General features: G+C 41.8%; 2 protein-coding genes across 2 annotated transcripts in view; both read left to right on the top strand.

Moving 5' to 3' along the window:
- Positions 1–18,784, top strand: part of LOC140487968 (leucine-rich repeat-containing protein 43-like) — a 79,488-nt gene extending 60,704 nt beyond the window's left edge. The window contains exons 12-13 of the mRNA XM_072587441.1: positions 7,635–7,682; positions 18,437–18,784. Coding sequence (XP_072443542.1) covers positions 7,635–7,678 — 44 coding nt within the window. The 3' untranslated portion in view covers positions 7,679–7,682; positions 18,437–18,784. The remainder of the gene's footprint in view (positions 1–7,634; positions 7,683–18,436) is intronic.
- Positions 18,785–21,787: 3,003 nt separating this feature from the next.
- Positions 21,788–22,885, top strand: LOC140487656 (N-acetyllactosaminide beta-1,3-N-acetylglucosaminyltransferase 4-like). Its single transcript, XM_072586940.1, has one exon. It carries the CDS (start codon positions 21,788–21,790, stop codon positions 22,883–22,885), a length of 1,098 nt encoding a protein of 365 aa, XP_072443041.1.
- Positions 22,886–26,028: the final 3,143 nt, after the last annotated feature.

Genomic DNA, 26,028 nt, shown 5'->3' with positions numbered 1-26,028 from the left:
AAGAGTAACCCACCCAGACCCATTTCCCTTTGACTAATGCACCTAACACTACGGGCAATTTAACACGGCCAATTCACCTGACCTGCACATCATTGGATTGTGGGAGCACCTGGAGGAAACCCTCGCAGATATGAGGAGAATGTGTAAATTTCACACAATTGCCCAAAGCTGGAATTGAACCTGCGACCCTGGCACTGGGAGGCAGCAGTTCTAATCACTGAGCCACCATGCCCTCCTATTCCTTTTGAAGGAATAATGGCTTTCAAACGTTTAAAGATAACTGAAGTGCTTTAATTGAAGAAGTGCTGTAATTTTTCCCCAAGATGGAGCAAGACTGAAAATCTGCTCCGTTTTCCTTTCTTGGTAATATGAACAATTCATACCCTTTCAACTTCCTTCAGGTATGCACACCATTTTATGTTGAGAAAAAAAATGATTATGCTCTGTTATTGAGTCTTTAAGAATATATTAATTGAAAAACAAAAATTATTTTACCACTTAAAATTATTTTCATAAACCTATCTTCTGCCTTCAACTACTTCACTCTAATCAGTCAAATTACATTGCCAATTTAATGATTCTTTTAATTTTTGGAAAATTGAACATGCATTTTATTTTGCAGCTTTTCCTGAAGATTTCAAGTGATTTTTAACACTGCTAGTTTATTAAATAATGTACTTTAGGCCTTCACTTCTAATCCTAGAGTTTTCCCTTACGTGTAAACATTTTCAACTTGCCTCTTAAGAATTTAAATTATTTTAGATGTTTGATATTTTTCCTGGGTTTATTATTTGAATTTTTATTACTGTCACTCTAATAAGACTTTCAGTGATCTGCACAAGTGTTTTCACTACCCCGGAGCCTTTGAACTTTTACAGGCACACTGAGTACTGGTACCTGTCTGCAGTGTTTTTTTAACTGCTGACTACCACATTCACAGAAGCTGTCAGATTCTGGGCTTTTGAGGTCCTGAATATTTAAAGATACAATAACAGTTTTTTGCTGTAATGTTTTCTTCTTTGTTCTCCTTGGATATCTGTAGTTTTAGGAGAGCTGAAGATTTGTTCACAAGACCACTCATGCATGAGAGATACTACCACAGTCACCATCTTATTGGGGACAGAATTGCTCCTTAGAAGGACCATCTTGGCTAGGGGAGCAGCACGTTCTGGAGCACAAGTCTTTAGTGCCATTGCTGTTTGTTGTCAAAATCTATTTCCTTTGCAGTATCCAGTGCTTTCAACCTCTTTATCCTGCCCAACGATGTAAGATGTGGCAACCTCCAAACACCACTCATCTGTCACAAACAATTGAATCTTTGAATTGATGTTTTGGGCATAAGCCCTTCATCAGGAATGGCTTATGCCTCGAAACATCAATTCTCCTGCACCTCAGATGCTGCCTGACCTACTGTGCTTTTCCAGCATCACACTCTCGACTCTGCTCTGTAGCATCTGCAGTCCTCACTTTCTCCTTATAAGTAAGGAACTGGTAACTGGGAAGCTCCTACAAGGAGCAGTCCTTTATATCCTGATGGGTGCGACTAATCTTGTAATGTCATTTAACATTTTTAAATATTAACTGACTTACCCAATAAAGAGGAAGGCTCTTGTGGTACAGTGGTAGTGACCCTACCTTTTAGCCAGTTGGCTTGAGTTCAAGTCTCATCAGCTCTGGAGGTGTGTCTCTGAACATCTTGATTAGAACATCTCTACAACACAGAGAATCTGAATGTTTAATTGGAGAGAATGCTTGTGGGAGATGACTCAACACCCCAAACCCTTAAGCACAAACAAGCAGTTACAAATAATTATTTCATTGAACTGACCATAGTAAGTGGCTGGCAGTCAACTCTTTGTGCTGTTCACTAGCTTTGAGGCAGAAGCTAAGGTTAGACTCGAAGGCTGTAATAACGTCAGGAGCTGAGTGGCCTTGGCGGAACCCAAACTGGGCATCACTGAGCAGGTTATTGTTGAGGACATGCTGCTTGATAGCGCTGTTGATGAAACCTTCCATCTCTTTACTGATGATTGAGAGTAGACTGATGATGTGGTAATTAGTTGGGTTGGATTTGCCCTGCTTTTCTTTTAGAAACGTACATCGGCAATTTTCCACATTGTTGGGGACACACCAGGGTATCGCAGCTGTACTAGACCGGTTTGGCTAGGGAAGCAGCAAGTTCTGGAGCACAAGTCTTCATACCATTGCCATTTATTGTCAAAATCCATTTCCTTTGCAGTATCCAGTGCCTTCACCCTCTTTATCCTGCCCAACGATGTAAGATGTTGGGAAACTCCAAACATCACTCATCTGTCACAAACAATTGAACCTTTGACTGCAGAGGGAATTACAATGAAATGAGGATAGAGTTGGCTAAAGTGGACTAGGTGGATAGATTAGCAGGAAAGACATTAAGCAAGCAATAGCAGACATGTACAGAGGTAATTCATGACTCTCAGCAAAAATACAACATAGTAAAGAGGAAGGATTCTAAAAGAATGGCTAACCAAGGAAGTTAAGTTGAACCAAAAGCATATAAGACAGGAAAGATCAGAGATAGTTCTGAAGACTGGGATAAATTCAGAACTCAGCAAAGAAGCTCTAAAAAGACAAACAGAGAGGGAAATAAACTACGTGGGCAAACTAGCGAGGGATATAAAAACTGACAATAAGAGGTTCTTTTAATACATAAAAAGAAAGAGAAAGGTCAAGGTGAACATAGGCCCCTTAGAAAATTATTCTGAGGAAATAGTTATGAGGAATAAAAAAATGGCAAAGGAATTAAACAGACATCAGACTTCATGGTGGAATGTACTTTCAGCATCCTATTAATGCTAAAGAATATCAAGGAGGAATTAGGTTCCATCACCCTCACTGGAGAATAATTTTTAGACAAACTAATAGGGTTAAAGGCAGATATGTCCCCTGTCCCTGGTGGCTTGTATCCTAGGATCCTAAAAGAAGTAGCTAGAGATAGTGGATGCACTGGTTATCATTTTCCAAAAATCTTTAGATTCTGGAAAATTACCAGAGAATTAAAACCTACCAATGTGACTCCCCTGTTCAAAAAGGGAAAGAGGCAAAAAAGGGGTACCTCACAGCTGATTAGCTTATTATCTATTGTTGGAATCAATTATTAAGGAATAATCCCAGAATATTTGAAAATTAATAACCTTACCAAGTAGTGTCAGCATGGCTTCATGAAAGGGAAATTGTGTCTGACTCATTTATGAGAACTTATTGAGGATCTCAAAAAAGGGTGGAACTCATTGCCATGCAGTGCTGTGGAGGCCAAGTCAGAGAGTCATAAAGATGTACAGCACAGAAACAGCACAGTCCAGCTCGTCCACGCCGACCAGATAACCCAATCCAATATAGTCCCACTTGCCAGCACCTGCCCATATCCCTCCAAACCCTTCCTATTCATATACCCATCCAGATACCTTTTAAATGTTACAATTGTACCAGCCTCCACCACTTCCTCTGGCAGCTCATTCCATATACGCACCACCCTCTGTGTGAAAATGTTGCCCCTTAGGTCTCTTTTATATCTTTCCCCTCTCACCCTAAACCTATGCCCTCTCGTTCTGGACTCCCTGACCCCAGGGAAAAGACTTTGTCTATTTATCCTACCCATGCCCCTCATAATTTTAAAAACCTCTATGAGGTCACCCCTTAGCCTCCGATGCTCCAGGGAAAACAGCCCCAGCCTATTTAACCTCTCCCTATAGCTCAAATCCTCCAACCCTGGCAACATCCTTGTAAATCTTTTCTGAACCCTTTCAGGTTTTACAACATCTTTCTGATAGGAAGGAGACCAGAATTACACGCAATATGCCAACGGTGGCCTAACCAATGTCCTGTACAGCTGCAACATGACCTCCCAACTCCTGTACTCATTCCTCTGACTTAGGAAGGAAAGCATACCAAATACCTTCTTCACTATCCTATCTACCTGCGACTCCACTTTCAAGGAGCTATGAACCTGCACTCCAAGGTCCCTTTGTTCAGCAACACTCCCCAGGACCTTACCATTAAGTGTATAAGTCCTGCTAAGATTTGCTTTCCCAAAATGCAGCACCTCGCATTTATCTAAATTAAACACCATCTGTCACTTCTCAGCCCATTGGCCCATCTGATCAAGATCCCATTGTAATCTGAGGTAACCTTCTTCGCTTTCCACTACACCTCCAATTTTGGTGTCATCTGCAAACTTACTACCATGCCTCTTATGCTCACATCCAAATCATTTACTTAAATGATGAAAAGTAGTGGACTCAGCACGGAAACTTGTGGCATTCCACTGGTCACAGGACTCCAGTCTAAAAAGCAACCCTCTAACACCATCCTGTGTTTTCTACCTTTGAGCCAGTTCTGTATCCAAATGGCTAGTTCTCTCTGTATTCCATGAGATCTAACCTTGCTAACCAGTCCCCCATGAAAAATCTTGTCGAACGCCTTACTGAAGTCCATATACATTATATCCACCATTTTGCCCTCATCAATTCTCTTTGTAACTTCAGAAAATACAATCAAGTTTGTGAGACATGATTTCCCACGTACAAAGCCATGTTGACGATCCCTAATCAGTCCTTGCCTTTCCAAATACATGTACATCCTGTCCCTCAGGATTCCCTCCAACAACTTGCCCACCACTGAGGTCAGGCTCACTGGTCTATAGTACCCTGGCTTGTCCTTACACCTTTCTTAAACAGTGGCACCACGTTAGCCAACCTCCAGTCTTCTGGCACCTCATCTGTGACTATTGATGATACAAATATCTTAGTAAGAGACCCTGCAATCACTTCCCTAGCTTCCCACAGAGTTCTAGGGTATATCTCATCAGGTCCTGGGGATTTATCCACTTTTGTGCCTTTCAAGACATTCAGCACTTCCTCCTCTGTAAAATGGACATTTTTCAAACTGTCACCTCTATTTTGCACATTCTATATCATCCATGACCTTTTCCACAGTAAATACTGTTGCAAAATACTTGTTTAGTATCTCCCCCATCTCCTGAGGCTCCACACAAAGGCTGCCTTACTGACCTTTGAGGGGCCCTATTCTCCCCCTAGTTACCCTTTTGTCCATAATGTATTTGTAAAAACCCTTTGGATTCTCCTTAACCCTACAGACTTAACAAATTCCTCTCCATCTAAATCCTTAACAAATATACAAATTGGCACAAGTTTGATAATCCCTCAACACCAGGTTATAATCCAACAGGTTTATTTGGAAGCACTAGCTTTCAGAGCGCTGCTCCTTCATCAGGTGGTTGTATCCACCCTTTTTGGTTTAATAACATCCTTCCAATTGCAGGGTGACCAGAATTGTATCCAGTATTCCAAATGCGGCCTTACCAATGTCTTGTACAGACGGAACATGACACGCCAACTTCTATACTCAAAGCTCTGACCGACGAATATAAATGTGCCAATTGCCTTCTTCACCACCCTGCCTCTCTGTGACACCACTTTCAAGGAATTATGTACCTCACCCCTGGATAGAGGGGTGCATGGATAGAGGATTGGTTAACTAATAGGAAGCAAAGAGTGGGGATAAATAATTGCCTTTCAGGTTGGAAATCAGTGATCAGTGTTAGGACCACAATTATTCACAATTTACATAGATAATTTGGAGTTGGGGACCATGTGTAGTTTGTCAAAGTTTGCAGATGATACTGAGATGAGTGAGAAAGCAAAGTGTGCAGAGGACTGTGAAACTTTGCAAAGGGACATCATTTAAATGAGTGGGCAAAGGTCTGGCAGATGGAATACAATGTTAATAAATGTGAAGTCATCCATTTTGGTAGGAGTAACAGTAAAAAGGAGTATTACTTGAATGGTAAAAAAATTGCATGAATCACAGAAGATCGGTCTGCAGATACAACAGGTAATTAGGAAGGCAAATGGAATTTTATTCTTCATTGCTAAAGGGATTGAGCTTAAAAGCAGCAAGGTTATGTTGTAGCTATATAGGGTGCTGGTGAGGTCACACCTGTGGTACTGTGTACAGTTTTGGTCTCCTTACTTGAGAAAGGATAGACTGGTACTGGAAGGGGTGTAGAGGAGGTTCAGTAGGTTGATTCCAGGGTTGAGGGGGTTGGCTTATGTGGAGAGACTGAGTAGATTGGGACTATATTCATTGGAATTTAGAAGAATGAGGGGAGACCTTATAGAAACACATAAAATTATAAATGGAATCGATAAGATAGATGTAGAGAGGATGTTTCCACTGGTGGGTGAAACTAGGACAAGAGGGCAGAGCCTCAAAACTAGGGGGAGATGATTTAGGATTGAATTGAGGAGGAACTTCTTCACCCAGAGGGTTGTGAATCTATGGAATTCCCAGTGAAGTAGTTGAGGCTTCCTCAGTAAATGCTTTCAAAGCTAAAATAGCTTTGAACAGTAAATTAATTAAGGGTTATGATGAAAGGGCAGGTAAGTGGAGCTGAGGCCACAAAAAGATCAGCCATGATCTTATTAAATGGTGGCGCAGGCTCAAAGGGCCAGATGGCCTACTCCTGCTCCGAGTTCTTATGTTCTTCTATTCTCATCTAACTCCTTCAGCACATCTTTCTATGCCTTTCTCCTGCATGTAATTATACAGCTCTGATGAACAGTCATCTACAATCGAACATTAGCTTGCTCTCTCTCCATGGATGCTGTCTGACCCTCTGTGACCTCCAGCATTTGTTGTTTTCAGTACAGATTCCAGCCTTTGCAGTAATTTGCTCCTACTTAAACAGCTTCCTGGTGATGCACCTATGTTCTTTGCCACAACTATTCTTTGTGATAGTGAGTTCAAATTCTGTTCATCCTCTGATTAAAGAGATTCTCCTGATTTCTGTTGTTATCTCCTTTGGAGTGATGTCTCTTTAAATGCTCAGTGTGCGAATGAGCCAAGTAACTGTATGTTATCATATGATCACAGTTTCTGCACTGTAGTAATCTAAGCAAATACTATATCTGGAGATCACTTTGCACAGTAAATATGTGTATCCCTAAATAAGCCTATCAGAAATCCTCAAGTAAACAGAATCATATATTTCATTTGTGTTACATTTCGAAAATACAATTCGAACCCTCGATGGAAATGAACCTCAGTGCTTTGTTTGCTTTAGTACAGCCTTATTAATCCTTGTTGCAACTTTTAATAATTTGTTCTTAGATCTCACTGCTCCTCTCATTTTCCAAAGTGTTCACAGTTTCCGTGTTAAGCTCAGGAATTTTTTTTTGGAATTAAATATCAATAAAGGAACAAATGGAGAAAAAAAAGCACTGATTTTCAATAGAGTAAATTGAAATCAGTATGTTACTGCTGATGGAAAACACCAACCACACCCTCTCCAGAAGATGTATGAATATCTAATTCCTTGTGTGGATGATTAGCTAGATTAAAATGTTACATTTCCTAGTGTTTGTCTCTCTTCATTAATTCATCAGTACCTTTTCTGTGTATGTATCTTCATCCCAGGTCTCCATAGTTACACACTCTCAGTATCCCTGAGGAATGGCCACTTAGTGCATTTCCTTATGATACATTGACGTTACGGCTCCTTTTATAAGGAGTATGAGTAAACAGCACTCCTTTCAGTACCTCCTACCTCAAGTATTTTTATTTATGATTATCAGGTTACAGAAACAGTGTATCAAACCAAACCAAGATAAATAAGTGACCAGGTAAGGCCTTAATGTGTTTTTGGTAATGTTTGACACATTTCACTCACTGTTAGATTAAAAACACCATTGTAAATGTAGGTATGGGTAATGTGTTTAAGATGTCTGTGTGTCTGGCTACAGCCTTTGTTCTTTTTTACTGGCTGCTGCATCAATTAAGATGAAAGAATAATTTATCAATCTAAAATTTATAGGTTACTTTTAATTTTCCTCATTGTTCATTCATAATACATTACAATAAGTCAGCAAAAGCAAGCATACTTAATCTGTAAGATTGGAGATCTACATTTACATTTGAAAATAAGTTCCTTCCACCCACTAATGTTTAAAGGAAAACATGTTTACTGTATAACATGTGTTTATATCAACGACTGACTTGAACCTACTGTTGAAAAGTGGATATGGCAGTTACAATATATAAATGTACAAGGAAGTGCATAATTCAGTCATAATCTTGTGATGTGCTAACATTATCAATGTTTCCCCTCATAATGTGGAGGGAAGGGAAGCATTTTGTTACTGTGAAGGGATACATTTAGTGTCAGTGTACAATAAAGATTGCCTACCATAAATAGGAAAACATTACCAAAATGTTAAAACAAGCTCAAATGCTTCGAAGTCCGCAGAATGAAAATGCCTTTTGAATCTAATTTCCTATCAAAGTTCCCAATTAAAAAAAACACATCTCTGTTACTTAACCAATACTTCTGTGTACAAGGTCTCTAGGTAGTTACAGTGTACTTGCGTGTTCTTGGGTGGGGACAGTGAAAGTAACTTTTCAGTTGTGAAATTCCTATTTTGCAAAATTAGATTCACTTTACATCAATAGTGCATAATACCAATGGAGAGGTGCCATTTAATGATCATAGTCTCAGAAGACTGGAGCCAGAATCACAGGCCTGTTGGATTTATAAAGGACACAGCATTGTTCTCAAGAGTATAATGGTGTAATGCCTGTGGTTACCAATTACTAACTCAACACATCGTAATCAGATTCTGGATTAGTGGTGCTGGAAGAGCACAGCAGTTCAGGCAGCATCCAAGTAGCTTCGAAATCGACGTTTCGGGCAAAAGCCCTTCATCAGGAATAAAGGCAGTGAGCCTGAAGCATGGAGAGATAAACTAGAGGAGGGTGGGGGTGGGGAGAAAGTAGCATAGAGTACAATGGGTGAGTGGGGGAGGGGATGAAGGTGATAGGTCAAGGAGGAGAGGGTGGAGTGGATAGGTGGAAAAGGAGATAGGCAGGTAGGACAAGTCCGGACAAGTCATGGGGACAGTTACTGAGCTGGAAGTTTAGAACTAGGGTGAGGTGGGGGAAGGGGAAATGAAGAAACTGATGAAGTCCACATTGATGCCCTGGGGTTGAAGTGTTCCGAGGTGGAAGATGAGGCGTTCTTCGTCCAGGCGTCTGGTGGTGAGGGAGCGGCGGTGAAGGAGGCCCAGGACCTCCATGTCCTCGGCAGAGTGGGAGGGGGAGTTGAAATGTTGGGCCACGGGGTGGTTTGGTTGATTGGTGCGGGTGTCTTGGAGATGTTCCCTAAAGCGCTCTGCTAGGAGGCGCCCAGTCTCCCCAATGTAGAGGAGACCGCATCGGGAGCAACGGATACAATAAATGATATTAGTGGATGTGCAAGTAAAACTTTGATGGATGTGGAAGGCTCCTTTAGGGCCTTGGATAGAGGTGAGGGAGGAAGTGTGGGCCCAGGTTTTACAGTTCCTGCAGTGGCAGGGGAAAGTGCCAGGATTGGAGGGTGGGTTGTTTGGGGGTGTGGACCTGACCAGGTAGTCGTGGAGGGAACAGTCTTTGCGGAAGGCAGAAAGGGGTGGGGAGGGAAATATATCCCTGGTAGTGGGGTCTGTTTGGAGGTGGCGGAAATGTCGACGGATGATTTGGAGGGTGGGTTGTTTGGGGGCGTGGACCTGACCAGGTAGTCGTGGAGGGAACAGTCTTTGCGGAAGGCAGAAAGGGGTGGGGAGGGAAATATATCCCTGGTAGTGGGGTCTGTTTGGAGGTGGCGGAAATGTCGACGGATGATTTGGTTTATGCAAAGGTTGGTAGGGTGGAAGGTGAGCACCAGGGGCGTTCTGTCCTTGTTACGGTTGGAGGGGTGGGGTCTGAGGGCGGAGGTGCGGGATGTAGACGAGATGCGTTGGAGAGCATCTTTAACCACGTGGGAAGGGAAATTGCGGTCTCTAAAGAAGGAGGCCATCTGGTGTGTTCTGTGGTGGAACTGGTCCTCCTGGGAGCAGATACGGCGGAGGCGGAGGAATTCAGAAACAGCACCAGAAAAATTAATCTCACTCAAGGTATTCGAATTTTAAATGCGCATCAATGTCTTCTTCTTAACATAAACCGATGCTATATCCTACATTTTGGGAGAAATTGTTCACTTTATGTTACAATAAGATTGTTAGGTTGGTGAAGGGGCAACAGGTACAAGGTTAACAGTTCAGGACAGGAATGAAGTCTTGTAAGTTCATTTTGAAGATCTATGCAAAATAAATGTCTTGTTTTCTACTTTTAACAAAAGTGCAGTTAAAGAGTCACTTATTCAAAATCACAACGGTTTACATAAAGCTCCTTTCGTGCAGTGAAGTGTTTCATCATGCTTCAAAGATTTGACATTGAGCAGGGTAATATTCCAAAGGAGTAGATCGTCTTGGTTACGGATTGCATATAGAGTTTGAAATACAGTTTAATACTGAGGATTCCACTGACAGTCATCTTTATCAGGTTCAACTGGAGAAATTCTGATTCATACAAACATGCCATTTAGGGACAGAGTAAACCGTTCAGCCCTGAAGTCTGCCATGTTGTTCAATTAGATTGTGGGTGATATGTTACTGGTTTGAATTTCACATTCCCACCTACAGCTGCTAACCTGTGAATCCCCTACCTAACAGTTCACTTTAGCTAACTACATTTTCATGTCCTTATCTAAGTTTAAATATTTGTCGTAGACTCAGTCTTGCCCCTTCCTAACAGATGTGAAATTCAATCATGCTATGGTCAATTCTATCAAGCTATTCATTAATCCTGTCTCGTTACACAATGCCAAGTCAAATATAGCATGCTCTATAATTGGTTTCAGAACATGCTACTCTAAGGAACTATTTCAAAAGCATTTTATTAACTCCTCGTCCAGACTATCAGTGTCAAACTTGATTTTTCTGGTTTATGCATAAGTAAAATTCCCCATGATTACACCATTTCTTTATCACAAATATAATAAAACAAAGAAGTGTGAATGCTGCAGATGTGAAACAATCTGGAGCAGTAATTAGAGGCAACAAGGAGTTTAAAAAGTGTGGGGCTAGAAAAGCACAGCTGGTCAGGCAGCATTCGAGGAGCAGGAGAATCAACATTTCAGGCATAAGCCCTTCATCAGGAATGTGATGAAGAGCTGATGCCTGAAACATCGACTTTCCAGCTCCTTGGATGCTGCCTGACCAGCTGTGCTTTTCCAGCACCACACTTTTTGGCTCTGATCTCCAGCACCTGCAGCCTTTGATTTCTCTGCACAATGAAGAGTTTACAAGGGCAAAGGGATGTGATGGGTGACAATTTCAGGAAGGTGGAGACATGGCGGATACAGTCAGTTGGATGGTTTACTAGGAAAGGTAGGAGAGGTAGCCAAGTAGTGCACGAATCTTCTATGGCTATCCCCATCTCAAACAGGTATACCTTACAGGGAAGTATTGCACTGACTGCAAGGCTTCTGGTACTGTGACTGTCTCTACTGTAATGAGGGGTATGTCAGGTTCCAAGCGATCAATTGAACAGGGGACTCTCTAGTCTGGGGCACAAACAGATGTTTCTGCAGCTGCCAGTGAGAGATCAGGATGGTGTGTTGCCTGTTTGGTGCCATAGTCAAGGATGTCTCAGAGAGGATGCAGAACATTCTGAAAGGGGTGAATGACTATCAGAAGGTCATTGTGCACATTGGTACCAATGACATAGATAGGGAAAGGGATGAGGTTCTGTAAAGAGAATATAGGAAACTAGGCAAGAGGTTAAAAAGTAGGTCCTTGAGGGCAGTAATATCTGGACTGCTACTGCTGCCATGTGCTAGTAACAGTAGGACTAGGAGGATTGAGTAGATGAATGTGTGGCTGAGGAGCTGATGCAGGGGGCAAGGATTCATATATTTGGACCACTGGGAACTCATTAGGGGTAAAAATGACCTGTTTAAGAGAGAGGAGTTCCTTTGAATTGCAAGTGGACCAATATCATTGCAGGGAGATTTACTAATGTTACTCAGGAGGCTTTGAACTGGTAAGGACAGTGGGGAGCCATCCAAAGCAATTGTGAGAAAGAGAAAAGGCTGAAGCAGGTGCAATACGTAAGAAGAGTAAGTCAAATCATCAGGGCAGACAAGAGCTTGGCTGAAAATGAGATAAGAGATTTTCCTGCCCATCCAAACGTCTCATCTACTATGTCCATTGCTCCCAATGTGGTCTCCTCTACATTGGGGAGACAGGACATCAACTTGTAGAATGTTTCAGAGCACATCTCCAGGACACACGCACTAAACAACCCCACCACCCTGTGACCGAATTCCCCCTCCCACTCTGCCAAGAATATGCAAGTCCTGGGCCTCCTCCACCACCAAACTCTAGCCACCTGACGACTGGTGGAAAAACAGCTCATCTTCTGCATTGGGACTCTCCACCCTCATGGGATCAATGCCAATTTCACCAGTTTCCTCATCTCCCCTGCCCCACCTTATCCCAGATCCAACCCTCCAACACAGGACTGCCCTCTTGACCTGTCCTATCTGTCCATCTTCCTTCCCACCTATCTGCTTCACTTTCCGTTCTGACCTATCACCATCACCCCCACCTTCATCTACCTATGGCATTTCCAGCTTCCTTCCCACCACCATCCCAGTTATTAGATTAGATTACCTACAGTGTGGAAACAGGCCCTTCGGCCCAACAAGTCCACACCAACCCGCCGAAGTGCAACCCACCCATACCCCTACACTTACCCCTTCACCTAACACTACGGGCAATTTAGCATGGCCAATTCACCTGACCTGCGCATCTTTGGACTGTGGGAGGAAACCGGAGCACCTGGAGGAAACCCACGCAGACACCGGGAGAACTTGCAAACTCCACACTGTCAGTCGCCTGAGGCGGGAATTGAACCCGGGTCTCTGGCGCTGTGAGGCAGCAGTGCTAACCACTGTGCCACCATGCCGCCCACCATGCCGTATCTCTCAGCCCCTTTTGCACTCACCTCCCCCCCCCAATCCCTCCCACTTTCTCACAGAAAATGAGGGAAGACTGATCAATTAAACTGCATTTACTTCAAAGCGAGAGGCCTGACAGATAAGGCAGATGAACTTAGATTAGGTTAGATTCCCTACAGTGTGAAAAGAGGCCCTTCGGCCCAAAAAGTCCACACTAACCATCCGAAGAGTAACCCACCCACATCTGACTAATGCACCTAACAATATGGGCAATTTACCATGGCCAATTCACCTGACCTGCACACATTTGGACTGTGGAAGGAAATCAGAGCACCTGGAGGAAGCCAACACAGACACAGGGAGAATGTGCAAACTCCACATGGACAGTTGTCCAAGACTGGAATTGGGTCCCTGGTGCTGTGAGGCAGCAGTGCTAACCACTGAGCTGCCGTGCTGCCCATGCAGGTATGACTGGGAGCAAGATTCTGTCGAGCCTGACTCTAATCTGACACTATGCAGAGACATAAGAGGTGTGGAATAAGTGGGAGGCTTCGGCTGCTCTTATTGTTTTTCACTTACCTGCTCAGGCAGGGAGGCAAACCCCGAGGGGCTCTCACTTCTGGGAGGAGACCCACTCTGGGGACAGTGACAGGTGGGGAGTTTGATTGGGGTGGTACACCTGCCACGCCATAATGCCTAAGGCAAGCTCAGGGGGGACAGAAACCTCCTGTCGAGCAGAAGGGCAAAAGCTCACTTGATCTTTGGGACTATATCTTGGCTATTACAGAAATGTGGCTCAGGGATGGATAGGACTGGCAGCTTAATGTTCCAGGAGTATCGATGCTGTAGGAAGGATTGAAAGGGAGGCAGGAGAGGAGAAGGAGTGGCGTTTTTAGTTAACGATAACATTACAGCTGTACTTAGGGAGGATATTCCTGGGATATTGTCCGATGAAGATACATGGGTAAAACTGGGAAATAAGAAAGAAATGATCACCTTGTTTGTATTGTATTATAGGCCCCTCCATCCCCCAGGTGACAGAGGGAAACTGAGAAGCAAATATGTAAGAAGATCTCAGACATCTGTAAGAATGATAGGGCTTTAATGGGAAGGCATTTTAACTTTCCAAACATAGACTGGGAATGTCATAGTGTTAAGAGCTTTGTTGAGGAGGAATCTGTTAAGTGTGTACAAGAAAACTTTCTTATTCCATGTGTAGATGTACTTACTGGAGAAGGAGATAGTGAGGACTGCAGATGCTGGAAAGTCAAAGTTGATAAAGTGTGGAGCTGGAAAAAGCACAGCAGGTTAAGCAACATCAGAGGAGCAGGGGAGTTGATGTTTCAGGTTGGAACCTTACATCAGGACTGGGGAAGGGGAAAAGGGTTGAGAAATAAATAGAGAGAGGGGTGTGAGCCTGGCGGAAAACTAGATGGAATGACATTAGGTGGCTGCAGGTGGTAGGTGATAGTGATTGGTCAGTGGGAAGGATGAAGCAGAAAGGTAGGAAGGAAGGTCAGGAAGGTCAGGTCAAGGGGCAGGGGTGGAGATGGAGGGCTGGTCTTGGGGTGAGGTGAGGGAGAGATTGGGAGATTTGAAAGCTCATGAATTCTGTGTTAAGGCCATATGATTGAAAGCTCCCAAGGTGGAAAATAAGGTGTTCTTCCTCCAGTTTGCATCTGGCCTTATTTTGATGGTGGACAAAGCCCAAGATAGACATGCTGTTGGGGGGGTGGGAGGGAGAGTTAAGATGGCTGGCAACCAGAAGGCGGATTGATTGGAGCATATGGACCTTCTTTTGGGAAATAAGGCAGGACAAGTGACTGAGGTGTCAGTGTGGGAGCACTTAGGGGCACATGATCAAAATTCTATTTTTTTAAAATTATGGAAAAGGATTAAACTGATCCACAAGTTAAAGTTCTAAATTGGAGTAAAGCCAATTTTCATGGTATTCGACAGGGAGATTGATTGGGAGAGACTATTCACAAAGAAAGGGACTGTTGGGAAGTAGAAGGCCTTTAAAATGAGATAACCAGAGCTTAGAGACAGTACGTTCCTGTTAGTGTGAAGGGCAAAGCTGGTAGGTGTAGGGAATGCTGAATGAATGGAGAAATTGAGGCTCTCTTCAAGAAAATGAAGGAAGCACATGTCAAGTTTAGATAGCTGGGATCTAGTGAATCCCTACAGCAGTGGGAGCGTATTTAAGAAGGAAATCAGGTGGGCAAAAAGGGGAAATAAGATAGCTTTAGCAAATACGCTAAAGGATAATCTAAAAATATTCGGTAAGGAACAGAAAATGACATCACCAAGGAAACCTAAACACATAAATAGAAAATGGGCCACGGCACCAGTGTTTCATCTGGAGGCTCACTGATGATGTCACCTCGTATGGTGACAAAGCCTCTGAAAACAAACCTTGCAGCTCAGCAAGTAAACCTACATGCAGAACCACAACCTGAGCTACAAATCTTCTCAAAACCTGCTGAGATTCTATAAGTACATTAAGGAAAAAAGAGTAACTAGGGAGAGAATAGGGCCCCTTAAAGATCAGCAAGGCTGTCGATGTGTGGAACCACAGGAGATGGATAAAATATTAAATGAGTATTTCACATTAATACTTTCTGTGGATAAGGACAGAGGAATTTGGGGGAATAAATAGTGATGTCCTGAAAAGAGTTCCTATTACAGATGAGGAGTTGCTGACGGTCTTAAAACATATAAAGGGAGATAAATTCCTAAAACCTGATCAGGTGTTTCCATTTGTGGGAAGCTAGGGAAGAGATTGCTGGGCCCCTTGCTGAGATACTTGCATCATTGATAGGCATGGATGAGGTGCTGGAAGACTGGAGGTTGGCTAATGTGGTGCCATTATTTAAGAAAGGTGGTAAGGAAAATCTAGGGAACTATAGACCGGTGAGGCTGACATCACTGGTGGGCACAATTTGGAGGGGATTCTGAGGGACAGGATTTACTTGCATTTGGAAAGGCAAGGATTTATTAGGGATGGTCAACATGGCTTTGAGCATGGGAAATCATGTCTCACTAACTTGATTGAGTTTTGAAGAAGTGACAAAATAGATTGATGAAGGCGGAGTGGTAGATGCTATCCAAATGGACTTCAGCAAAGTGTTCAACAAGATTCTGCATGGTAAACTGGGTATTAAGGTTAGATCACATCAGATCCTGGGGATGGGGGCGGAGCTCACCAATTGGACTCAAATTTGGCTTGAAGGTAAGAAGCAGAGGGTGATGTTAGAGGGTAGTTTTTTGGTCTGGAGGCCTGTGACCAGCAGAATACTGCATGATTTGGATGTGAATATAGAAGATATGGTTAGCAAGAGTGCAGATGACACTAAAATTGGAAGTGTAGTGGACAGCGAAGAAGGTAAAATCAGAGTATAATGGGACCTTGATCAGCTGGGCCAATCAGCCGAGAAGTTGGATTTAGATAAATATGAGATGTTGCATTTTGGTCAGGTAAACCAGGGCAGGACTTATACAGTTAATGTTAGGCCTCTGGGGAGTGTTGCCAAACAAAGAGATGTAGGGGTGCAGGTTACTTGAAAGTGGAGTCACAGGAGAACAGGGTGGTAAAGAAGACCTTTAACACGCTTGCCTTCATTGGTCAGAACTTTGAGTATAGGAGTTGGGAGGTCATGTTCTGGCTGTACAGGACGCTGGTTAGGCCACTTTTGAATGCTGTGTGTGATTTTGGTCACCTTTCAATCGGAAGGACGCTGTTAAGCTTGAGATGGCACAGAAAAGATTTACAAAGGTGTTGCTAGGGCTGGAGGGTTTGAGTTCTTGGGAGAGGCTGAATAGGTTGGGGCTTTTTTTCCCTGGAACATCAGAGGCTTGATGGATTACCTTTTAGAATCACATGGGGCATGGATAGGGTTAATAACTAAGGTCTTTTTCTGAGGATTGCAGAGTCTAAAACTGGAGTGCATAGGTTTAAAGTGAGAGGGGAAAGATTTAAAAAGGACCTCAAGGGTAACTTTTTCATGCAGAGGGAGGTGCATGTATAGAATGAGTTGCCAGAGGAAGTGGTGGAGGCTGGTAAAATTGCAGAATTTCAAAGACATCTGAATGAGTATGTGAATAGGAAGGGTTTAGAGGGATATGGGTCAAATGCTGGCAAATAGGACTGGGTTAGATTGAGGTTGTTGATTGTCGGCCAGGGAAGAACAGAAGCTAGATAGGTGGTAACAGGGACAATGGGGTCACTGAAAATGGGATGGCTGTGCTGAAAGTAACCCATTTCATGGCAGGAGCTGGAGTTGTGAGGGTAGGTAATCGACAAGGAAGGAAGTGTTCATGTTCTGAAATTGTTAAATTTGATGTTGAGTCCTAAAGGCTGTAAGGTGCCTCAGTACAAGATCAGGTGATGTTGCTCCAGCTTGTTTTGCTCTTCACTGGAACACTGCAGCAGGCCTGAGACAGAAATGTTGACATGAGGACACAGTGGTGTGTTGAAGTGACAAGCAACTGAAAGCTCGGGGTCATTTTTACGGACAAAATGAAGGTATTCCACAAAGTGGTCACCCAGTCTGGTGTTTTGTCTCCTCATTGTGAAGGATACCACATTGTGAGCAGCAATTTATTTACGTATGCTTTGTTTATATTGGAGTTACTGTTAGGAGGCCAGTACAACACTGCCATTGATGACTTCTTTCCCCTACTATTCATCATCTCCATCCAAACTCAATCTCCTGAACTAAGGTCATCTCTAACTATTTAACCAATGCTATCATTAATTAATAGTGTTACCCCTCTGCCTTTACCTAGCTTCCTATTGTGCCTTGAATATCAAATACTCAACTGTCAGGTCCAATCCTGTCACCGTGCAGCCATGTTTCTTAAATAGCTGTCAAATCATATTTATTTATTTCAACATGCCCTACCAATTCATTAGCTTATGCACGTTCTGATATAGAATCTTTCGGTTTGTTTTCATGTTATCTTTGCAACAGCTCATCTTCACTGTTAGTATATTCTCTATCCTTTTAGGCCATTCTCTGTATCTCATTTCCCAGTTTCACCACTGGGTATTGCTCATGCAGTTAAACAACTGATAAGCTGCCCGTGTTGAATTGACACTGCCTGACTCCAGCAGTCCAGAAGATGGGTAAATGCTGCCAAGATTAACCTTATCTCGTGCACAATCTGCACTTTAACCTCTCCTGTCCTTTGATGAGCTTTCAACACCAGGTTCAATGTGGTCAAAGGACCAGTCATGTCAGATGAAGGAAGCAGATCTCACAAAATCAGACAGGATCAACACATTAACAGTTGGATTAGTGGTGCTGGAAGAGCACAGTTCAGGCAGCATCCAACGAGCAGCGAAATCAACGTTTCGGGCAAAAGCCCTTCATCAGGAATATTGGATGAGTTCTGTTAGTGGATTACCTTTTAAACAGGTTTGAAATTTGCTTGATAAGTCAATTAGAAAGTAATTATTTATATCATTTATGGTGTATCATTTAAATATATGTTTTCAGATTATGCAATCTTCTCTTCCCACTTCCAATTAGTATTATATTTTTCTTCCTCTCACTGTAGGATACACGTCATTTCCACTTATTTCTGCTTGAGCCCTCTTGCAGCTCCTTTGAGACCAGAAGCATAATATGAGATACTGTGGAACATCTGGGGCATGATTACAAAGACATCTCCATTGCATTTTCCTATTGCCCGACTGATGTAGACACCAGGAGCATTCAAAGTTCTCAACGATGGGCTAACAATGTTTTTATTAGAATTGGTTTTAATTCAGGACCACAACATTGAACCTGATCAAATGAGCAAACAAAGAGAAAATACCCTTGTACATCATTCTCGAATGTGTACACGACTGCTTGATGTTTCATTGCTGATCAAACAAGGGTGCCCAGGCAAGAAGATTGTGATATTGTGGTAAGTACAGTAAGTGTTTTCATACATATATCACATCCTGAGACAGACTATTGATCTTATGCTTCTAGGAATAATTCAAGGCTAAGTGAGCATTGACAGAATTCAAACTCAGCAACTTCTGGCCGAGAGTCAATTCCTCATCCAGCTCAATTATTAAAGAGCTTCCTCAAATATAATGAAAGGGAAAAGAAAAAGTTTTCTTAACGTAGGAAATGATAACTACATCTTTAAATAGTTTGTAAAGGAAATAGTTACAATTTTGTATGTTCACTGTGCCAAACCTACAAACGTTGTGACACAAAAGGAGTCTAGTCGGCTCATTATAGCTATCCTGACTCCGAAACAGCATTCCATTTAAATTCCACTTACCTACTCTCGGTCTATCAACATTTTCTTTTACAAAATGTGATGAGGATTTCTGCCTATACAATCTTTTCAGCTTCCAGATTCTCTAATCCTTCTATCAATTAGTTTAAATCCATAATCTCTCATCATTAAAGGAAATAGATTCTTCAATTAAACCTTGCCAGGGCCTCCTGTGTTCAAACAGTAAATGATCTCCGTTAATAGTTAAAATTCTTCATTTTCAGCAACATCCTTATAAGTTTGTGTATGACATGAAGATTGGTGGATATGCTGATAGTGCCGACAATTGTGAAAGGATACAACAGGATAGAGATAGATTGGTGACTTGGGCACAGAAATGGTGGATGGAGTTTTATCCAGAGAAATGCGGAGGTGATGCATTTTGGAGGATCAAACTTAGGTGTGAGTTATACTGTAAATGGCAGAACACTTAGGAACATTAACATACAGACTGTCTGGGCGGGCAGGTCCACAATTCCCTAAAAGTAACAACACAGGTGGCAAAGGTGATTTAGAAGGCATATAGTATACTTGCCTTCATCAGCCAGGGCATGGAGTACATGAGTTGGCAAACCATGTTGCAGCGATACAAAATCCTTGTTAGTCTGCCTTTGGAGTATTGTGTGCAGTTTTGGTTGCCACATTACCAGAAAGATGGAGAATCTTTGGAGAAAGTGCAGAGCGGATTCACCAGGATGTTGCTTGGGTCTCACTGGAAAGACAATGGCTGAGAGGAGATCTGATAGAGGTATACAAAATTATGAGAGGCATAGATAGAGTGAATAGTCTTTATCCCAGGGTTGAAGTTTCAATTACAAGGGTGCCCAAGTTTAGGGTGAGGGGGAAAAGTTTAAGGGAGATGTGCGAGGCAAGGTTTTCACACAGAACGCACTGCCAGAAGATGTGGTGACACATTGGCGACATTTAAGAGGCATCTGGATGGTTACATGAAAGGGAAGGAATAGAGGGATAGGGACTGAATAAGGGCAGAAGGTTTGTTTTTTAGTTTATTTCGGCTATGATGATCGGCCCAGGTTTGGAGGGCCGAGGGACCTGTTCCTGTGCTGTACCTCTTTGTTCTAAATCTCCTTCATACCTGCTCCACTGTGATCACATCCTTCCTTTATGGTGGTGATCCAAACTGTCTGTAGTACTCTAGCTGTGGTTGAATCAGTCTTTTATGTAGTTAATACATATCCGATGTGTTCTTATACACTGCATTTAGTTGATAAAGAAAAGCACCCCATATCCCTTCTTAACCTCCTTATCCAGCTCTCCCGATCCTTTCAGGACTTTGTGTATAAGTTTGTACATCAAGGTCCTTCTCTTCTTCTATGCTTTTCAGTAGCTTAGGGCAGCATGGTAGCACAGCGGCTCAGTAGTTAGCACTCCTGTCTCACAGCATCAGAGTTCTGGGTTCGATTCCACCCTCGGGCAACTGTCTGGGTGGAGTTTACACGTTCTCTCTGTGTCTACGCAGGTTTCCTCTGGGTGCTCTGGTTTCTACTGAGACGGTAGGTGGATTGGCGATGCTAAATCGCCCATAGTGCCTAGGATGTACAGGCTAGGTGGATTAGCCATGGGAAATGCAGTGTTACAGGGATAGGGTAGGGGGATGGGTCTGGGTGAGATGCTCTTCAGAGGATCAGTATGGATTTGATGGGCTGAATGGCCTGCTTCCACACTGTAGAGATTCTATGACAAAGCAGCCTGCTTAACTGGTACCACATTCACTCCCTCCATCACTGATACTCAATGGCAGCAGTGTATACTATCTACAAGATGCACTGCAGAAGTTCACAAAGATCTTTAGACAGCACATTGCAAACCCACAACCACCTCCACCAGGAAAAATAAGAGCTCAACACCTGGGACTATCACAACCTGCAAGTTCCTCTCCAAGCCACTCATTATCCTGACTTGGAGAAATATTGTTGTTCCTTCACTGTCGCTGGGTCAAAACCCTACAATTCCATCCTGAAGGGCATTGTGGACCTATCTACAACATATGGATTGCAGTGATTCAAGAAGGCAGCTCACCCCCCTCTTCTCATGAGCAACTCGGGAAGCTCAATAAACAGTCGCTTGAAAAAAGCCTGTTCAGACATACTATAACACATCTTTAGTGCAGGTGGGTCTTGATCTCAGGCTCTGTAGTTCAGAAATAGGGATGCTACCACTGTGTCAAAAATCTTCTCCTTCCTGGTGTCCAGGGTATACTGAGAACTATAGGACATGTAATCAATCCAAGATTGTTCAATCAACTCAATTAACTTTTCAACAGCTAAAGGAGGTTGCTAAAATATATTCAATAAATCAGTCTTTGCATACTCTCACAATAATAAACCATGTTTTAAAATTACTGTGACACTGCTTTTATATCATAAAATAAAAAAAGTTACACATAGTTTAAATAGACAGGATCTTCACAAAGAGTCATACCTTTGTGAATTTAAGCTATTTTAGTTCACTATATTAACCCGTTTGGATAAAAAATTGTTTATACCTCTGAGGGAAGACAGATATAGCAAATTTCCAGATCATTGATATATTAACGTTAGTTCATACCCTCATACATGTTGTGACTTTTCACTCTCTTTCAGAGACAGTGCTGCTTTTGTTTTGTTCATGATGTATTTGAAGAGAAAAAGAAAAACATTATGGCTTGCTTTAATAGCATCGGCTTGTGTGCTATTTTTCAAATGGCAAACTAGGATCAGAGCAACTGAGAAGAATCATGAAAAAGAACATTCTACTTTGGTCCCTCAAGCAAGCAGAAATATAACCAAAACTTCTCAGTGTTTACCAAATAAACGATACGCCAACCAGTCTTCAAACCTACCCAAGATGTATCAGAATTTCCTGGAATATAAACACTGCCAGACCTTTCGAGCTTTACTGAAACCAAAGGGATGCTCCCAAGAATTGTTTTTATTATTAGTTATTAAGTCTAAGGCACCCAACATAGACAGGCGGGTCTCAATTCGACATACATGGGGAAAAGCAGGGGTTATTAATGGAGTTGAAGTCAAATTAGTTTTTTTGTTGGGCATTACAGAAAAGTTCCAAGGTCAGCCACTCCATCAGTTAGTGGCAACTGAATACAAACTCTATGGTGACCTCCTTCAATGGGACTTCCAGGACAGTTTCTTCAATTTGACATTGAAGGAGATTCATTTCCTCAGATGGTTTGCTGCAGATTGTTACTCAGCAAAATTTGTCTTAAAGGGAGATGATGACGTCTTTGTGAACACATTAAATGCAATTGAATATCTCAAGGGTTTTCACCCAGATCATAATCTCTTTGCTGGGCACATTATTCACAATGCTATCCCAAAAAGAAATAAGAAAATTAAGTACTTCATTCCTAACATCATGTATCAGAATAAATCATATCCTCCCTATGCTGGAGGAGGTGGTTATGTAATGTCCAGGAAAACTGTATTACAGCTGCATCGGACTGCAGCAAATGTGGATCTCTTCCCAATAGATGATGTGTTTGTTGGCATGTGTTTGTTGCAATTGGGGTTAACACCAATTTCACACATTGGCTTCAAGACACTTGGTGTACCTAAACCATTCAATTTTGATCCATGCTTATATAACAATCTCATAGTAGTGCACAGACTAAACCCAGCACAAATGTGGATTATGTGGAGCCTTGTGAATGACACTCGCTTCAAATGTGCTAAAAAGAAAAGAATGAAAACAGTAGACACAGAAAACTGAATTTCAATTTTATATAACCTCTGAAAACAGTGCTGAAATAGCAGAGTGCTAAGAAAGTGGAGACCAAATTTTATAAAATTTGTCACATAAAGTGCAGATGGGTAGCACATGCAAGGCACAATAAGAGCAAGGATGAGAGGGGGTAAAGAAATGTTATATTGATATGTGTCACTTATGCTGTGGTAATAAGATTGCTGTCATTGTCATTTTGAAGGTAAGGCTGTACTTCATATTGTTCCCTTGGTATGTGCTTCTCTAGTCAAAAAGAATTGGACATTCTATTGGAAACTGGAGGTCTTAAAAATGCATAGCACAAACAAAACATAACCATAGGCCTTCAATAATCAAATGCATTTGCTTGAATGTAATTGTGTAACACAAAAATTGATTTTTTTTTTAACCTGTGCATTTCACAGATGAAGAGAATATTAGAATACAGACAGTGTCCTGGAATGCTTTTGCTATTCTTGTTTCTGCAAACTTCTTTTTAAATTTGTCCATGACACTTTTCCTTTGACCAACATTCAAGAGTTTACTTTCAAAAGCAGTGATTGTTCTTGACAGTGGGTCTTGGCAGATTGCTGTTTTCCAATGGGTGTTTTCTCTACCTTTTTCAACTCATTACCAATCCAGATTTCATACTCTCTACCTTACTCTGACCCACTGTTCCCCATTTTCACTCCAATGCCTTGTGCTTTCCATGACTACTGTATTCTGGTCAAACTGCCTTACAGTCTGACCCAATGAGGGCACAAATTTACTGCAAAAATTGAGACAGTTCAGTCAGTAATCAAAATCAGACAGGAGTGAAAAGACACATCACTCTCACAGGAAGAGAACGAATGAAGAAGATCTGGAAAAAGAGAGAAGACAGAGAGAAAAGGTGAAGTACATGGAGAGTTCAGTGGAAAACAAAGGAAGTAAGAGACAAGCCACTGGGAAGCAAAAGGAGATGACAGAACATATAAATAAACAAAACAATAGAAACAATATAAGTGTTTGTGTAAAATGTCAGATTTCCTTGCAACGTGTTTCTATTGTAAAGTACTATGAACTCAACCATATTTTTAATTGACAATGTTATCTCCACAACAGTGTGATTAAAAGAGCTTCATTGTTTACAAGATTATTGATGGGCCATCTAAAGGTAACAGACAAAAGAAACTCTCCAAGACCTTCTCACTAGAAACAATGTAATTCACCTAAAGGCTGGATTAGCTGTCCAGGTGTTCATGCTTTCATGCTATAACCTTGTGTCATAGTAGGCATTAGGCATTTACCCTTTGTGTGAAAAATCATAGCTTAATTCACTGTGTACTACGTAGTATAAGACTGCTCCCGTATCATGAAAGATCGATTAATGTTATTCTGTATCTTTATATAAACCATCACAGATACAAAAAAATCATCTGCACTTCCTATCAGAAGTATGTTGATTGTTGACATGATGGAGACAACTTTTGTGTTTCCTTCATTGGCTCCATCAGCTATAACAGGAACCATTTGTCTTTCAGGATGATTCAAGGAACTCTTCCAATTGCCAAATACATTTCAGTATATCCATCCCCATAAATCATCTTTAATCATGCTAAATTCCCTTCCTTAATCTATTGGGATATTTATCTAGAAGTTGCTTTTAGAACTTTGAGATGAGTGATCTGTGAAACAATTCATATTGGTGACAGCCCTCTCTGCAGTATTTTAACAATGCATGTATATACTTCACTTGTTACTGGTTTATTTACTTACTGATTTGCAGTTTAGATAAATTATAACTTTAAACAATGACAAACTGTAATCATTTTCTTTAGTTAAATTTGTACAGAATGTATACATCCTAGGAGCATTTGTTGTACAGTGGTAATGTCCCTGTCTCCAGGCCAGGAGACCTGGATTCAAGTCCCACGTGCTCCAGAGGTGTGTAATAACATCTCTGAACAGATCGATGAGGAAGCATATTTTGATTGTGAGTATTCTGTCATCCTGTAGATGGCAGCAGAGTCTCAGATTCAAATGCACTGTACAGACAGGGAGGTAAACTTCCTACAAATTTAATGCCTGTTTTCTATCTGAAGAATATGTTGACTGCTCCAAGATTTACTTGGGCCTTTCCTTATCTCTAAAAGACTATATTTTACTTTTCCCTTTTTTTCCCCCAAATGTGATGTTCCATTTCCAACAAAGTTGTCTGTTCCCATTAATGTTTATTATTGTAGTCTAACACATCGCTGTACTGGTGGGCTGGGGCTAATATTGGTGACCGTTTCGCCATACTCTGCCTTCAGTAATAATCTGCAAACTTTAATGTGGAGAAATGTGGGAAAGTGTTTCACAGATGTATAACCAGATAATAAAGTGACCCTATTTCTTCAAACGTTATCAAAATCATTGTCTTGTGTTCCAGGTGCTTTCTACCCGTTTAGTTTTGTAATTACTAATCAATTTATTTCCATGCATTCTTTCAATAACTCCACTGGTACACTTCCAGCTTACATTTTCAGAGTTACACAATCATGTGGTTCTTAATGAATTGTCACTTAGTTTTTTGCATTTGTGCAAAGCAAAAACATGCACTGAGTGTAATGTATAATCATAAAGTCCCTACAGTGTGGAAGCAGGCAACTCATCCCATCAAGTCCACACCAACCCTCTGAAGAGCATCCTACCCTGACCCCCTATCCTATCCCTGTAATCCTGCATCTCTCATGGCTAACCTACCTGGCCTGCACATCCCTGGACACTACAGGCTATTTAGCAAGGCCAATTCATCTAATTTGGAGGAAACTCTCTCAGAATCAGGGAGAATATACAGACTCCACATAATCACCCGAGGTTGGGATTGAACCGGATTCCCTGGCACTAGGAGGCAGCAATGCTAACCACTGAGCCACTGTACCATCCACTGTAAGTATTGCAAGCTGCTCTCACCCAAAATTTCAATGATTAAATATGACCACATTCTGGCAATTAGAATTCAGAAATACCCCTATCATTAGAACATATGAAATATGGGTAGGAATAGGCTATTTAGGCCTTTAAGCCTACTCTGCTCATTCAAAAAGATTGTGGTTGGTCTAATCCAATTTCATCATCCTTACTTCTGTCTCTATTTAAATATTTATTGACTTCTGCCTTGGATATAC

This window comes from Chiloscyllium punctatum, chromosome 17, assembly GCF_047496795.1.
Source record: "Chiloscyllium punctatum isolate Juve2018m chromosome 17, sChiPun1.3, whole genome shotgun sequence".
NCBI lineage: Eukaryota > Metazoa > Chordata > Chondrichthyes > Orectolobiformes > Hemiscylliidae > Chiloscyllium > Chiloscyllium punctatum.
This window is presented reverse-complemented; position numbering and strand designations above follow the sequence as displayed.

What these genes read in the sequence shown, in the direction of transcription:
- LOC140487656 (XM_072586940.1), top strand. Translation starts at nt 21,788, where the DNA reads ATGTATTTGAAGAGAAAAAGAAAAACATTATGGCTTGCTTTAATAGCA.